General features: G+C 40.7%; 1 protein-coding gene across 1 annotated transcript in view; it reads left to right on the top strand.

Annotated features, from left to right (window-relative positions):
• Positions 1 to 7,263: 7,263 nt before the first annotated feature.
• The window catches only part of LOC149316940 (complement factor H-related protein 5-like), a 62,126-nt gene continuing 52,461 nt past the window's right edge, over positions 7,264 to 16,928 (top strand). The window contains exons 1-4 of the mRNA XM_089518342.1: positions 7,264 to 7,327; positions 9,418 to 9,585; positions 11,613 to 11,804; positions 13,139 to 13,219. Coding sequence (XP_089374468.1) covers positions 7,264 to 7,327; positions 9,418 to 9,585; positions 11,613 to 11,804; positions 13,139 to 13,219 — 505 coding nt within the window. The remainder of the gene's footprint in view (positions 7,328 to 9,417; positions 9,586 to 11,612; positions 11,805 to 13,138; positions 13,220 to 16,928) is intronic.

The following is a 16,928-nucleotide window of genomic DNA, read 5'->3' as shown; positions in this document are numbered from 1 at the left end:
GCACAAACCCAATGAGCCCACCATGGGCAGTAGCCCCTCTGATGCAACCAGAATGCCATTTCTGTATTAGTTTAATTTTATAAAAACAGAGTGGAGGTAAAACAAGGTGCAGGTAGAACACTCTGTTTTTTAGGTATCCCCCCTGGGGTTTGCTAAAAATATGGTTCCCCATTTTTTGTAGAAAAAGTGGAGGGCAATGTAGGGCTCAGTGACAAGTCATGCCAGACAAATCTAATCTCTCTCTTTTTTAAATAAAATTACCAGCTTGTTAGATGAAGAGAATGCTGTGGATATAGTATATCTTGATTTCAGTAAGGCTTTTGACAGGGTTCCCCTTGACATTCTTGCAAACAAGCTAGTGAAATATGGGCTAGACAAAGTAATGGTTACATGGATTTGTAATTGGTTGACTGGCCGAACCCAAAGGCTCCTTTTCATCCAGTAGAGAAGTGACCAGTGACCAGAAGTGACCCACAGGGTTCTGTCCTGGGCCCAGTGCTATTCAACATCTTTATTCATGACTAGGATGACAGAATTGGGGGCATACTTATCACATTTGCAGATGACACCAAATTAGGAGTGGTAGCAAATACCCCAGAGGACAGGATCAAAATTCAAAATGACCTGAATAGACTAGAAAGCTGGGCCAAAGCTAACAAAATGAAATTCAACATAGAGAAATGTAAGGTACTGCACTTAGGGCGGAAAAATGAAATGAACAGATATAGGATGGGGTTCACCTGGCTGAATGAAATTATGTGTGAAAGGGATCTACGAGTCCAAGTAGACCACAAGTTGAACATAAGTCAACAGTGTGATGCAGCAGCTAAAAAGGCCAATGCAATTTTAGGTTGCATCAATAAAAGTATAGTGTCTAGATCAAGGGAAGTAATAGTGCCGTTCTATCCTGCTTTGGTCAGGCCTGGAATACTGTGCCCAGTTATGGGCACCACAATTCAAAAAGGATGTTGAGAAACTGGAGCGTGTCCAAAAGAGGGTGACTAAAATGGTGAAGGGCCTGGAAACCATGCCCTATGAGGAGCGACTTAGGGATCTGGGGATATTTAGCCTGGAGAAGAGGTTAAGAGGTGATATGATAGCCCTGTTTAAATATTTGAAGGGATGTCATATCGAGGAGGGAGCAAGCTTGTTTTCTGCTGATCCAGAGACTAGGACCCGGAGCAATGAATGGGAACTACAGGAAAAGAGCTTCCACCTCAACATTAGGAAGAACCTCCTGACAGTAAGGACTATTCGACAGTGGAACAAACTCCCTTGGAGTGTAGTGGAGTTTCCTTCCCTGGAGGTCTTTAAGCAGAGCCTGGATGGTCATCTGTTGGGTATGCTTTGATTGAGATTTCCTGCATGGCAGGGGGTTGGAATGGATGGCCCTTGTGGTCTCTTCCAACTCTACAATTCTATGATTCTATAAGATCCAAAACATACTGCATAAATAATCCAGTTTGACACTGCTTTAATGGTCCTGATTCAATGCTAGGGTATTCTGGGAACTGTAGGGTTTTTTTAGACATTTAGCCTTCTCTGTCAGAGAGCTCTGGTGCCACAATCAACTACAATTCCCAGGATTCCCTAGCACTGAGCCAGGACAATTAAAGCAATCTCAACCTGGATTATTTCTGCAGGCCATACTGTATGGCTTCAGGCCTGCTTCCTGTCCTTTGGCTATCAGGATGGAGCCATGACAGTTAAAGAGGTGTTGAACTGGATTAATTCTGTAGTGCAGTAGCAGCCTTAGGTGGCTGTTTCTCTTTTGCATTCCTCTTACTCATTTGGTACAAAATGAAACACCCTAGTCTGTGTCTGCCATTAGACTGAGAGATGCAACTGCTTCACTCTCCCATCATCAGCGCTGAAGTAAAACTCAACTGCCTGTCCAATTTGCTGTCAGTATATTTTTGCCCCAGGCTGTGTAAAATGTCTCAGGTGCATCATGCAATGGGTTAAAGAGGAATTGCTGACTCAGAGGAAGCTGATGCAACTTGAGCATGGAGATGAGTCATAGCAGGTCAAAGCTGCACTGTCACTGTGGCTATATGACAGGAAGCTGATGAAACACTAGCAGGAGGTTGGATCAGAATCCCAGCTGTGTTTGTGTATATATGGAGGAATGTTCCAGTACACAATGTGGTGGTGTGGATGTCAGTTGATGGGTGGAGCACTATGCTGATTTATGTAAATATTACTTTATCGTGATTGTAAATATTTGCTGCAACTAAGATTAAAATCCTCTTTGGAAGAGCTTCAGCAGTTGTGAATTACTTCCAGTCTTGGCAGTGGTGTTTCTTTTCCTGTGTAGACACAGTTGTACCCCAAGACTAACATTTTCTTCTGTACAGGACATGAGTGGGTAGCAGGGTATCCTGTACTTTGGAAAAGTGATCTTGGGTTAGTCTTGGTCCCTGTTCCATCTCTTTGAATCAGGTCTGTTGTTGGTTACTTTCTCAACCAGTTGCTTAGCAACCTGATGTCAGAGAAGATGGACTCTTCGGAGAAGGAGTAGGTAAGTAGTAGCCTGCTTAACGGTCCACTTCTTCACAATAGCAGACTTTAATTACTACCACTGCACCTGGAATGTTAAATAGGTATAGAAGTACAATAAAGTCTGAAGAGATCAAGGTTGGTTCCAGATAAGGCACTTATCATTTAATTATCCTGGCTCACTGAAGAAATAATCCAGGTTGACATGGATTCATCCTATGGAATCCCAGAATTTGTAGTTTGTTGTGGCGCCACACTTCTCTGACAGAAAAGGCTAAATAGGTCACAAAACTACAAACCCCAGGATCCCGTTGAGACGTGGCAGTTAGTGGTGTCAACCTGGATTAATTCTGCAGTGTAGATGCAGCCTTACAGATTGAATGGTCTTCAGATGTCATGGTTTTCAATTTTTAACTGTACAATGTTTTCATTGTTGGTTTTACACACACAAATGAGAAAATATGTCAAAGCAAGAAATATGGAATATTTGTACAGTGTTTCTTGGTTGGTAGCACTAGAAATCCTCTGTCTAGGAGAAGATAGTACCTGGAAGCATTTCTAAATCTTATAGTTCTCATTGAAAGTGTATAAGAAATTTACAAAGTGACTTACTATATGTTTTAGTGATGCTTCCCTTACTTATAATTTCACTACTGTTAGAAGAGAGAAGCTCTGAAACTTTAGATTCCCTGTATGCTGAGGGATGTATAAAAGGTCATGATACTAGTAAGCAAGGAATCATGCCCTGATAAATTTTCTGTATTGAAGTAAAGATCCAGAGGCTGGGTGCATGAAGCTCAGTTCATCTTTATTACGGTCATAGACCAGCACAGGTAAAAAGGAGATACAGAATAAAATAAGTTAATGGTAAAAACAAGGTATAAACACAGGATAAAAACAGTATTTTAAAATCCTTTTATTTGAATGAATGCTTGAATGTTGTTCCATCACAATGATGAGGCCAAGAAAGCCCTGCTTCCTTTCAAAATATCACAGTGCCATGACTGGCTTATATCTTATAAATTTTTCATCTTATCTACATTTTGGGCATCATAGAAATTCTTTGTTGGTCAGTTGTTTTCAAGTCCCTTCTTTTCAAAGTTGGTAATTTGCTACTTTATTTCATGTACCAAGAAGTTGCTTCTGCTCTGGAGATAATAAGTAATTCATGTGCCCAAGCAAAAAACAAAACAAAACAAAAGCACCATACACACAGACACAAAAACAAAAAAGTTGCCCTAGCCTTAAACTCAGTTCACAGATGCTGATATTGAGGCGTTACAAACCGCCGCTTTGCAGCGGTCTCCCGGTGCTGCTGTTTGCTCTGCGAGGGAGCCGCCGCAGCCAAACCGTGCGGCTCCCTTACGGAGCAAAAAAGAAGCTCCAAAATGGAGCTTCTTCTGGTGGCGTGCTAATTACGCCGCGAGGCGCCAATGGCGCACTCGCGACGTCATTAGCACTGCGCGACGTGCGGACACATAGCGTTGTTACGTCAAGATGGCGGTGGCCATGTGGAACGGCCGCCGCCATTTGTTACGGACAGAGTCCGTAACAGGAGTAGGGGCGTCTGGAAGAGACGCCCCTTTTTTAAACTGGGACGTCCTGAGGACGTCCCAAGTGGCGGTTTGTAACCCGCCATTGTCTCTTTGCCTCTTTCAGTTACTTGTTTATGTAATGTTGCATGAATCTGGCATCTGGTGATGAACGTTGCATCTGTTGAGTTGCAGTATCTCTCATCTTGTTAGTCCCAGCCCAAATCTGACCCACAATATTTTCCTTCGCCCTTCATTGTGATATGCTATCACTCTAAAGCACTTGCTTTAAGGCTCAGTCTGTAATATCTGGAGTCTATTGCTCAAATTCTGTTGTTTCACTACTGTGATGATCTCCTGTGGTCCAAGCAGCCAAACTACGGCCCTGTTATTAGCCCAGCAGACCCTTAAATTCCTTCAATCATGCTGCCACCACCCAGTGCCTTTATAAAAGAATTTCCCTTAACCTACACTGGGACTGGTTAAGGAACTTTATTTCTACTTCTTTACTGATCTTTTCAAGCATCAACTGAGCCAGGTCACGTGTAAAAGGAGTGTCGAGTAGTAGATACTTTAAGGAGATATTTATTATAAATAACAAAATATAACAAAAATATAAGTCATACAAGATATTAAGAATCTTGCAGGTACAATATTTCTAAGTATATAATATATATACTATATAAGTATATAATATATAATATTCTAAGTATATAATATATATAATTCATACAAGCTATTAAAAAAATAAATAAACCTAACTGTCCTATTCTGATACTAACTTCCAAGATTCACTCTTTAACTATCACTCTTGATCTCATTTCTGGGGACGCTTAGAAACAGTTCCCAGAAATGACGCCCTCTGGAATGCAATGGGGACGCGATTGGAACGCCTGGCAGCAAAGGCAGCATTCCAGTGTGCGGTAAAATGGAGTTCTTGGCGGGCACGTTAGAATGCACCGGGGAACGTTTTAACCCCGGTGCGATAAACTTCAAGGTCTGACATAGGCCCAGCAGTCCGGGATGGGGGGCAACTATGCTAGATATGTTTGTCTTGCTTAATACTATTATTATTTGTTGATTGTTTTTGATATCAATTGTAAAACCAGTGAATATAAATTTAAATAAGTAAATAATATGCAACATTTGAAATTGTATGGATGGATTTTTAAGTGGCCAATTAGTGCTCAACCTATGCCTAGGCAGGCTGTGAAATAAAGATGGACTTTTTGGGAGTCACTCCTACAGCTGCCAAGTAAAGTGGCCTGACTATGGGAGCAAAGAAGGAAGTCTTCCTGCCTCCAACCAAGTTATGTCTCAGGTTTCTCTAGGCTTTGAAGACCCTGCCTTGATTTCCTCACCAAATAGTTACCTTGCTTCCACCTCTCACCTTACCCACCTGCCTGCCACCCACTTCCCTTGTCACCTGATATACTGCAGGCACATCACCAGGAGGCTCCCTGAGAAGCAGATCTCAAGAGTTTCTTCCTAGCCTGTAGAAAGTCATGGGAGCAGAAGAACCTCTCCCTTTGGTGCCTCCCTTCGTGCACAACCAGGAGCTCCTTTCTAGCCCAGTTCAATGTCCTGTGTTGTATAATCTTGTGACACCTTCTCGTTTTATTTCTTGTGTTTGGTCTAAGTTTTTGTAGATTCCCGGCTACTTCATCAGCTTCCTGTTCCACAGCAGATCATTTGTTGGAGATCTGTCTTAGGATCACTTGTGTCTTTTGGTTCCATTTAAAAGCAGCTGCAACCTAATGAATCTGGAAAAAAGCCCTTCCTGCTACAATATAAAACAATGCTTTCAATCCGTATCAGCCAAGTTATTTCTGTTCCATTATATCCATTTATTACACAATGACTTAGGATGAAATGGATCAGGCAGCATGAACTATGATGTGACTTGAGTTAAAATTAATAATGTCCCTGGTCTGATTATAATTCATATAATATCACCCCAGGATTGTGCTAGATTATGTGTATTGAGAAATGAATATGTGAAAGTTTCTTATACTGAGTCTGACCACGGTTTCCCCTAGCACAGGGCTGTCTACAGTACATGGTAGTGGCCTTCCAGGATTTGAGATAGGAATCTTTCCAGCAGAAACTAGAAATGCCAAGAATCCTACCAGAAACCTTTTTCAAAGTTTGTGCTTAATTAATGAGCTACAGGCCTATCTTTATACAGGCCCTCATCATACAATACAAATCAGGGATGTAGCCAGGATTTTGGAAAGGGGGGGTCCAAACTAAGTGCCACCATTATAATGGGGCTTGGGTGCGGCAGCGCAGCAGCATGCACCATTCATTTTATCTAACGGAAGGGGGGGTCTGGACCCCAAGACCCCCCCCCCTTGGCTACGTCCCTGTACAAATAAGGCCTCCCCCTGCAAACACCATCATTATTATCCCTTAATAAACTGGCTAATTTTCCTGTATTATTTTGAAATGTGTTTTACACTGAATGTAATTTTCAAAGATTTTGGTTTCAGGCTGAACATTGTTTTGATCCATGAGCCCTCCACAGTTTCTGGAGTTCAGCTTTTAGAAGCACCAATGGTGAAGCCTCCCATGAATTACACACCCTATAACACATCACCGATAGCAACTGGGATGCATATGGCCAAGCAAGTGTGGTCAAAAAGGGTATTAATGAGGAAAAACTAGGAGAGGCTATAGTAGTTTGTTTTTGCCGGAATCTACCAAGAAGGGCAAAATTCAGCCCCATCCTGTCCTCTCTCATGACCAAGCTGAGAGTAAACTACTTCTGCACTTACAACTCAGTTTGTAGAAATGGAAGTAAGTTGAGAAGAAAGGGGGAAAGTGGGAAAAGAAGAAAACATTTCTGGACATGTCAGAAATCAGCTGAAAAAAATGGGACAACAGAGGATTAATCTGTCCTATGCTGCCAAATTGGGATGGTTAGAAGGTAAGCAAGTAGTTCAAATCATCTGAAAGACCAAAATATTTCCTACCACTACTTTAATCTTTATGGTCAATTCAAAATTCATAGCAGTTTTGCAAACAATTCTGACTGGGTTTTATTATTCATTCACCTAATTCTGGTATTGCTTTCCACCCCGTAGATGGTATACCAAAGAAAGACACTGCATTTACTAAGCAATTTTTAAAAAAGAACCTGGAAGTCAGTGTTCTCTGCAATATCAGTTCTTGGACAAATTAACTGAAAGTATACAAAAAATAAATATATTCTTAAGCTGTTGGAAGTACAATGAAGACCTGGCTGGCCTGTACCATTCCATTTCTTCTAAGGACATGCTGCACTTTTCAAAATTGTAAGCTATTGTGATGAATAACATTTTTTTTAAATGTAGGGACAATGGTAGCTGGCCCATTTGATATAGATATTTTTATTTTGAAGCATTGTAGAATTTAAGCTAGGATTTTTTTTAGACTTCTGTCCCCCCCCCCCCCCCCATTTGAATAGTGGAGTTCTGATGATTACTTCGTGTATTACTTCAGTGATAAAGTGGTAGTGGGCTTTTGCTCAGCTGTTTTCTATAAATGATTACTATGCTGAATCATTCACGTTGAGCTGTCTGATACGTTGTATTGTACTTACTGAATCACTGCATCCCTTATTATCAAATGTTGTCATATCCATAATAGTAAAATGCTCTGATTGTATGCTGTCATTTGTGCATGCCAACTATATGCATGAAAATTCTTTTTTCTACACAACTGTTAAAGGTGCAGAAGCCCTTTCCTCTTTTGTATCTCACCATTTTGGTCAGCTGCTAGTTGTATTAGTATCAAAATCAGGCCTTGGACAAGCACAGATTTTAAAACGTCAGTTCATTCTGGTTTAATCATACTTAGAGTAGACTCACTTAGATTAATGAGACTCAGTTTTCATGGGTTTACTCTATGACCAAGTCTACATTCAATTCTTCTTTCTCTTATTTCCAAAGCCTAAACTATAGCTTGTGATTTTTGTAACTTAGTAAATTAATACTGAATAATTTTAACAATGATTGTGGTAGAAAAATTAAAATGGAGACATAGCGAGAGAAATACATAGTTATACATACACACAAACAGACATAAATCTAACAAGTGGTTTTATATTGATATTTATGGAGCAACTTACTGCAGCATGCTATTCGATGCAGCATTTATTATCCAACAGTGTCATATCTCATAGCCCAAAGCCAACAAAATTCCTTATTATCAAGAAAGTCCTGTTCAGCAAAGCATCATTACAAGATCTGTCCTTGTGGTTCAGCCAATTGTTGCTTTTCTTTCCCTTTTGTTCTCTTTTCTTGTTTTTTCCCCTTGTTTCCTTATAGTGGGTATATATTGTTTGTGTGTGAACATGCATTATGTCCTGACTGTTTCTTCTCCCTCCCACCTTTTAACATTTTATAGCAGAATGGTGATAGGAGAAAGAAATAATCACTGAAAGGAAAACAATGATTCCCTCATACCATGGGAAGAACAACAGAATGGGGGCAAATAAGACTAGTTAATCAGTAATAAGTAGCAAGTTAATAGACTAGACAATACTAAGCAGTGATATATGGAGCAAAACATTGCAATGTGATGTATCTTCTACAGGTTTCCAGACTTCAATTCCATTCTATTTTCCTTTTGTGCCCATCTCATTGGTCAAATGTGCAGCTGGATTACATAGGTTACAGAAATTTGACATCACCTTAACTGAATTCTCACCTAAAGAGCTGTAGTCTGCCTCCCTGAATTCAGTGAATTCTCAAGTACTTCAGTAGATTACAGAGCTCAGGAATCCATAGGATGGAACCAAGACAGCAAGAACTGTGAAAGTGCAGATACATTCTTAATTGCAATTGCATGTTTACTGAATATATTTAGTCCCCTCCAAACCCCAGTAAATTGCACTGGGTTGGTAATACTCCTTAAACCTGGGCTGACAAAATGTAGCTTGTGGTCACATGTGGCCTTTGGAACTCCTAAACATACCCTATGGGACCCCTAGAAGCTCCTCCCCCCCCCATTATTTAAAAATTGTTTTGACTTGGGGATGATTTTTTTTTGCCCCCAAACCACCCCAAACCTCCAAAAACTGTGTAAAAAGGCAACAGTTTGCTTCCCTCTCCAAAACAGATTTTAAAAAATGGCCAAAATGGCAGCTGGAGTGACATTATGTCACTTCCATAATGCTGAAATGTGTTGCTGCAGATTATCAGGAAAAATAGGAAGGAAAAATGACCCCTGCTGTGTTTTCAGTTGCCCACACCTGCCTTAAAGCATGAATTAATAAAGGATGACAGCTCATTAGCAAAGGGTTGGTATGGAAATATCCATTTTCTTCTATCTAATGTAGAGGGTATTATAGAAGCTTTGAAAAGAAAAACACAAAATATTCTCATGCTAAATGTAATTTCAGCTTGCAAGCCACCTGCAATTGATTTTGGAGAGATTGTAAAGAATATAAAAATTGAGTATATTGAACTTGACAGATTACAGTACAAATGTCAGACTGGGTATGACTTGGAAGGGTCTGATTGGATAACATGCAAGGAAGAAGGCTGGTCACCTACACCAAAGTGCTTGGGTAAGTAGGCTATACAGTGGACCCTTGTTATATGCTGGGGTTTGGTTCCAAGATCCCCCGTGGATAACAAAATCTCTGTGTGCTCAAATCCCATTAAATACGATGGCATAGTAAAATGGTGACCCTTATATACACTAAAATGGGAAAAATCAAGGTTTGATACTTGAAATATATACTTTTTTTGAACATTTTCAAATCATGGATGCTTGAATCAGTGTATAAAAAATCCGTGTATAAGAAGGGCCGACTGTATTTGTCAAATAATGCAGATATGGAACTATTTATTTCCACTCAGCAGCTACTTATATACTTGCAATACATAACAGGGTCATGATGCATTCATTTACACAGTTACTCCTTTATTCCTCAATGTTGTGAGCCGCCTTGATCCTACAGGAAAGGCAGCATATAAATAAAACTTTATTATTATTATTATTATTAGTAGTAGTAATATTACTACTACTAATATTATTACAATTATTTGAAAAAATGGAGCAGTAACAGCAAACCAAAATGGGTTGTATGAATCCATAAAACAATGCCTGTTACGTACTTTTGTATATGTCATGGATGTTTAACTCAAATGTTCAGTGCAATGTATTCTCTATGCCATCCTTTGTACTCTGAATTAAGTCCCATTGAGCTCTATGGGCCTTACTCCTTGCTCAGTGTGAGCAGGATTGTAACCTTAAGGGCCTGATAAATGATAATTGATTTAAAATAAAATAGTAGATTAAAATAATTTATAAAATAAAATAGTGAATTAAAAATAAAATATAAAAATAAATCATTTAAAATAAATAAAACAAACATTCCACTTTACTTTGTCCATATAGTGTATTATCCTCATATAAATGATATGCATAGAGTAAATGAAGCAGGGCTATACTTTGCTCTCCTGCAGCACTGATCCAGGTCGTTTCCTACTTGACAAATGACATTTTTTAAATTTTTGTAGGTATTCCCTATAATAGAAGTGTTACCATTATAGAAGCTGCCTAGACTGGCACAGTCTTCCTTCAGTCTTATTTACTTCTTCACTTGAAGACAGCAGGCTCCTTTAGAGTACCCAGGATAAGTGCACAGTTATTTCCTCCAAGATATTCAGTCACTCCATGCCTTCCGAGGGTGGCAAGGCTGCCTACCTCATACTGCTGAATAGGGCAGCTAATCCTTTTCCCTCCTCTTGACATTCACAGATCCAGTCTGGAGTCTTCACGGAAGCCCTTGTACACGTCACCTGAATACACATGGGCTCTCAGTGAGATCAGGAGTCCATGCATGTCCACTTGAATGTTCATAATTTAACTTTTGCATATGTTTCTCTTAATCAGGGATGGACAGCTGCCCCAAGTTCAGGAACTACTTAGGTCCTCTATTGGGCCTCAGAGGGATGCACTTCCCATCTAACTGTTTTTTTAATTTAGCAAAAGCCAATTGCACCTAGTAGGCACTGTTAAGGGTCAGCCACCTGGTAGGAAATAAGTGTAGGTCTAAGACAGGATTCCCCCCTCCCCAAACAGGGCATGAGGGAGATCATCTCGGGTTTCTAAAAAGCTTCCCTTGGCTAAAATGGTCCCAGGGTTCCATAAACAGGATGAAGTTGATCACCATGCCTCCTAAACACCATGGGGCCTTTTCCAGTAAAAAAATGTGTTAGTACCACATGGGGCCTGTGAACTGCACTTTGCCCACCCTTGCTCCAATTGCAAGGGAGGAAGGAGAGAGATGCAGTCCTGCTGCCATATCTCTATGCATCCCATTTGTACCTTGCAAACTTATGAAAAAGGATATCATATCAAACACTTGTGTCAGTGTGGGTTAATACGTGGGTTTTCAACATGGCATAACTAGAACAAAAGCTTTTAAGGAGACACTGTCATTCATAGTCCACAGGAGTTCAAGCAACTCATAGGAATACAAACAGCCTGAAGTTAAAGCTAAAAAATAAAGGGCTTCCAAACAGGATCAACCACTACCATCAGTCTAAAATACCATCCTGGTTTCTGTCCTCCTCCTTTTTTTAGCACCCTGCATAATTTCAAAAGAACAGCTGAAGGAGAAAAATCTGCTTCTGCGTGATGGACAAAGACATTCAGAGCTGATCACAAATGGCCAGTCACTGGAATTTGTGTGCAAGAAAGGATATATCATCATATCCCCATCAATCAAAAAATGTACTGATGGGAAGTTAGATCTACCATCCTGTAACTCTGCTGGTAAATGTACTGTTAGTGTGAATTCATTTCAGCTAGGATGTTTAGCAGAAAAAAATAGTATGACTGTTTTATTAGTATTTGTCCTAGTTTTCTGCTGTCTTGAAATTCCTGCTTGCTTTTTGCCCATGTGTAGGGCAAGAAAAGGTTTTCCTTTATGATATCAATTAATCACCAGTATTTCAGCTGGACTATGAGAAGTGAGGAAGGTCAGGAAACATCATCTCACTAGATACAGCTTTATGGTACTTTGACTTGCTTCACAATCTGCTCAGGATTAATGTTACAGAAGCCCCATCCTGTACTCAATCCTCATCTCAGACAAATGGAACAAATAGACAGTCAACTACTTTACCATCACCTGATTCAGTAGCATTCACTTGAATGGTACCTTGGAGTCATATGATTCAATCATTTGTGTGGACTCAGCTACACTAAACTAACAAAGGGGCAATACAAACTGGCACTTTGTGCTGGCCTGTGGGCAGAGCTTGGGCACAGCGCCCACATGTTGGATGCCCTAGCACCGCCCCAGGGCACCATTTTGGCACACACTGGTCTACAAGGTGCTACATGGCATGCAACATCATGGCACCCCTCTGGTGCTGCATCCAAACAGCGCAGCACTGAAGGGACATTATAAAATTGTGCTGCCACAGCTATGGCACCCCTTGTAGGGCACAAAAAGGAGTCACTTTCTGCAGCTCCTTTTTGCACTCTCCAGGGCCGGATTGGAGCTGTGACATGGGGTTGCCGCAGCTTCAATCCGGCAAGTAAAGGGGCGGCTGCATGCTGCCCATCTCTACAGTCCCAAAATGACCTTATTATGGAAATAAGCCAATTTGCCAGAGTTTTTACACACTCAGTTTAGCAACTGGAAGTATTGCATTTCTTATGTGACTGAGCTAGCATTTAAAACATGTCTTATAGCACAAATTTGTCTGTAACAAGTAGTATTGCCATTTTTAATCACAGAACTTTGTACTGCATCATTGATTGAAAACACTTATTGAAAGAATGCTAGAGATGAAAAAAGAAAGGTTATGTAGAAACAGGTATTAACTAATATATATTCACTTTGATTATTTTAATTTAAACCAGGAAATGGCCTTTTGAAAAATTAATGAAAACTTAGCTTAAACTGGCCCAAAAATAATGTTTACCTTTCATTCACATTATGTTTTACAGTAATCTTATGAAATATAAGCTTTCAACCAATTCAGCTTTATGCACAACAGAGATCTGAGGCATGTTATCAATTTTTCAAAGAGATGGGTAGCAAAAAGTGTCAGTGAATGATGGCCTACTCATGTTGTGTATATAATATGTCATTCCAGAGCCTGATGAAGAGACTTCTACTGATGAAGATGCCTCTTTTGAGAGGTTGCTGGCCCTAGCGATGAATTCTTCTCAACCAGGTACAAGGATAATGTAATATTCAGTACTACACATTAGGCTGGCGATAGAAACCAATGGGAATTGAAAATTTTATTTATTTATTTTTTATTTTTAAAAAAGTTGATGGTGATGCCAGTTGATAGAAATAGCTATTCTTCATATACCAGGGGAATGGAATTTCTTGTCACTGGATCTAATCTGGTCTGCTAAAGTTTCCCATCTGGCTGAACTGAACACAGATAATGGTGGAATGGATATGTGCACTATATTTGGGGGGCCTCGACAGACCAATGATAAACGCCGGCCTATGGGCAGAGTGGGGGCATGGCATCCACATGACACATGCCCCAACACTTCCCTGATGCCACTGTCACACCGTGCGCCCAACATGCCGACGACACTCAGTTGTATCTTTCCACCCCTGACCTTTCTCCAAGACTTGAACAGCAAGTTTCGTCTTGTTTCACAGCTGTCTCGCAGTGGATGCGCCATCGGTGTTTGAAACTCAACATGTCCAAGACAGAGCTTCTTGTCTTTCCTCCTAAGCCCACCCATCAACACTCCTTTTCTGTCTCTGTGGACAACATTTCTATTCAACCAGTCCAGCAAGCCTGCAGTCTTGGTTTTATCTTTGATTCTTCTCTGTCGTGTATCCCTCAGATCCAGACCACAGCCAAGGCTTGTAGATTCTTTTTGTACAATATTGCCAAAATCTGACCATATCTCTCCGCCTCTACTGCCAAGATCCTGGTCCATGCCCTAGTGATCTCACGACTTGATTACTGTAACGTCCTCCTGGCTGGGCTTCCTCTTTCTCACCTCCGTCCTTTAATCTCTGTCCAGCATTCAGCTGCACGCATTATCACTTCCACCCACCGCTCTGACCACATCTCTCCTGTGTTGGCATCCCTTCACTGGCTCCCCCTCCCTTTCCGCATTCAGTATAAGCTCCTGCTGTCGACATTTAAAGCCCTCCATGGACTGGCCCCTCCTTACTTATCAGACCTTCTTTCTCCTCACCTTCCCACCAGGGCTCTCCGTTCTGGTAGTCAGGGCCTGCTGTCACAGCCCAGGATTTCTTCTGCCCCATCCCAGATTCGCCCCTTTTCACTTGCTGCCCCTCACTCCTGGAACCTTCTTCCCCCGCAAGCAAGGGCCATCACTTCTTTAACCAGCTTCAAAACGGAGCTGAAGACCATCCTGTTCAAAGAAGCGTTCCCAGGCATTGCATAATTGTCACTTGCTATTTGATGTTCTTTTGTTGTCTGTTTTATTGAATCACTTCCTGTATTGCTATGTATTTTATATGTATTATCCTACTAGAGAGGCCCCCTCCCCACCATCTTTCCCTTCTCCTTTTGTGTCATGTCTTTTTAGATTGTAAGCCAGAGGGCAGGGAACCGTCCAATTAAAAAGATTGTATGTACAGCGCTGTGTAAATTTACAGCGCTTTATAAATAAAGCTTAATAATAAATAATAATAATGACGCTCCTATGGCACCATGTCCAGATAACAAAGTGCCAAAAGGAGCACCAGAAGGTACCGCAGCAGCAGCGAAAGTACCCTTTTCATGGTGCAAAAAGGAGCCACAGAAATGCCAGATTGGGGCTGTGGCATGTAGTTGCGGTGACCCCAATCCAGTGCTGAAAGGGGCGGCTGTTCATCCCCTAATTCTCTAAAAAAGGGCCTCCTTCCACCTTTTTGATTACTAGATTACTATTGGATCACAGCTAAAACTCTTCCTGCAATACGTTTTTACAGCACAGAACTAGCCTGAGTGAAGGATGTAAACACTTCCTTCTAAACATTTCATTATTTAGCTAGAGTAGTGACATTGGTGAAGCTTCAGCCCTCAAGATGCTTTAGACTACAACTCCTATGGTGCCTTCATCCATGCTGGATGAAGCTGGTGGAGTTGTAGACCACAAGGTCTGGAAGATATAAAGGCTCTTTATGACACAGCATCAAAGGAGTGCTGAGAAGTTGTGGCACCAGTGGCTCTGGAGCTCATTCCACAACACAGAGAGGAGCCACTTTTTGCAGCTCCTTTTTGCACCATGGAACGGTCAGATCAGGGCTGTGGTGTGCAGTTACTGTGGCCCCTATCATTGCCCCTTAGAGATGGCCTGTACAACCTCTCAGGGGACAATCCATGATTGAATCTCTTGAAGTTCCTTGAAGATTATTGTGGCCAGATGCAAAAAGAGAGAGTGCTATACAGTTATGTAGAAGAAGGTTTTGACCATGTGCAGCTTGTCATATAAAGCTATATCTGCTACAGTTCTTTCTGATTCATAATTCTTAGAAATGAGGTGAGAGTGGAACACAATTTTCTTGGGGGCGTATGAATCCGCCTCCACATTGTTTTCCCTAGGACAACCACCAGTTCATCTCCCCCCCTCCTTTCGGCCTGTAGTTGTAGGCCAGTTGTAGAAGTATATTTCTTCCCATGGACACAAACCAAGTTGTGTGTGTGTGCAGAAGGGAGTAGCTAAGATATTGAATGAGAAAACAAATGAGGAAGGGAATTAAACTTTTTCTTGCAGTGCTGCTCCTTGAATCAAATTATCATTACATTTCTCATTCCATCTCTAACCTCCAACAAGAAAAATCCTTTAAAGTAAAGCAACAAATAAAATGGGAAAATTATACAGATTACTACTAAACAGAGACTTAGAAGAGGACGAGGTACAAGATACAATGTTCAAGGTACAATGTCCTATATCCAGAGATAGAAAGGTTGGGCATACTCAAGGAGAAAAACCCAACAATTTACAAGCTGCCAAACTCTGAGAGAAAATTACTTGAAAATGGACCAAGATGGCATTTAACACCTCAAAAATTGCAAAGATATATAAACTCAAAGAGAGCAAATGCTGGAAATGTTAGCAGTCAACAGAATCCTGGTTTCAAATGTGATGGAACTGCCCAAAAGTGAAAATGCTTTTTGGGGAAATTCACACCACAGTCATAAGATTTTAAAGATTAGATACCAAATGAAACTTGAAATTCTTTGGTGAACATGATAAATAAGACATCAAAGAGTGATGACATGAAGTACTGGAAAGTACTTTTATATATGATAACTGCTGCCAGAATGCTACTAGCACAAAACTGGAAAACAACAAAAAGCCCAATAATTGTAGAATATCTGTTAAAATTATTAGATATGATTGAACTAGATAAATTCACATGTTATATAAATCAGAAATTAATTTAAAAAACTGTCAAGGATTGGGCCTCGGTAAAAGAATATTGTGAGAATATGTGGATGGAGTAGAGGGAATAAGATGAGAAGTAAAGAATTAGAACAATATCTTTTGTTCGTCTATATTAAGTTTTAATGATACATTAAGATCATTGCACTGTACTATTTATGTAATGCACTGATGAGACATGGGGAGCCAAACCTGAAAAAGGACTGAGTCCTAGGAAAGGTAAACAAAGGCAATGTATATCTATCTATGCACATGTGTGTGTGTTTGTAATTTTGGGCTAAACAGACCACCCCTTTGGAGCAGCCTGCTGCCACCCCTTTCCTTGCTGGATTGGGGCTGTGGCAACTACACGCCACAGTCTTGATCCAGCATTTTTCCAGCCCTAAAAAGAATGGCAAAATGCTGCTCCTTTTGGAGCCGGAAAAAGGGAGACTTTGCTGCCATAGCAACACTTTCTGGTGCTCCTTTTGGTGTTTGTGACCTGGATTCCATGCCAAAGGAGTGCTGTGT

This window comes from Sceloporus occidentalis, unplaced genomic scaffold (genome assembly GCF_023333645.1).
Source record: "Sceloporus occidentalis isolate IW3139 unplaced genomic scaffold, rSceOcc1.0.p SCAF_3, whole genome shotgun sequence".
In the NCBI taxonomy this organism is placed as follows: Eukaryota; Metazoa; Chordata; class Lepidosauria; order Squamata; family Phrynosomatidae; genus Sceloporus; species Sceloporus occidentalis.
This window is presented reverse-complemented; position numbering and strand designations above follow the sequence as displayed.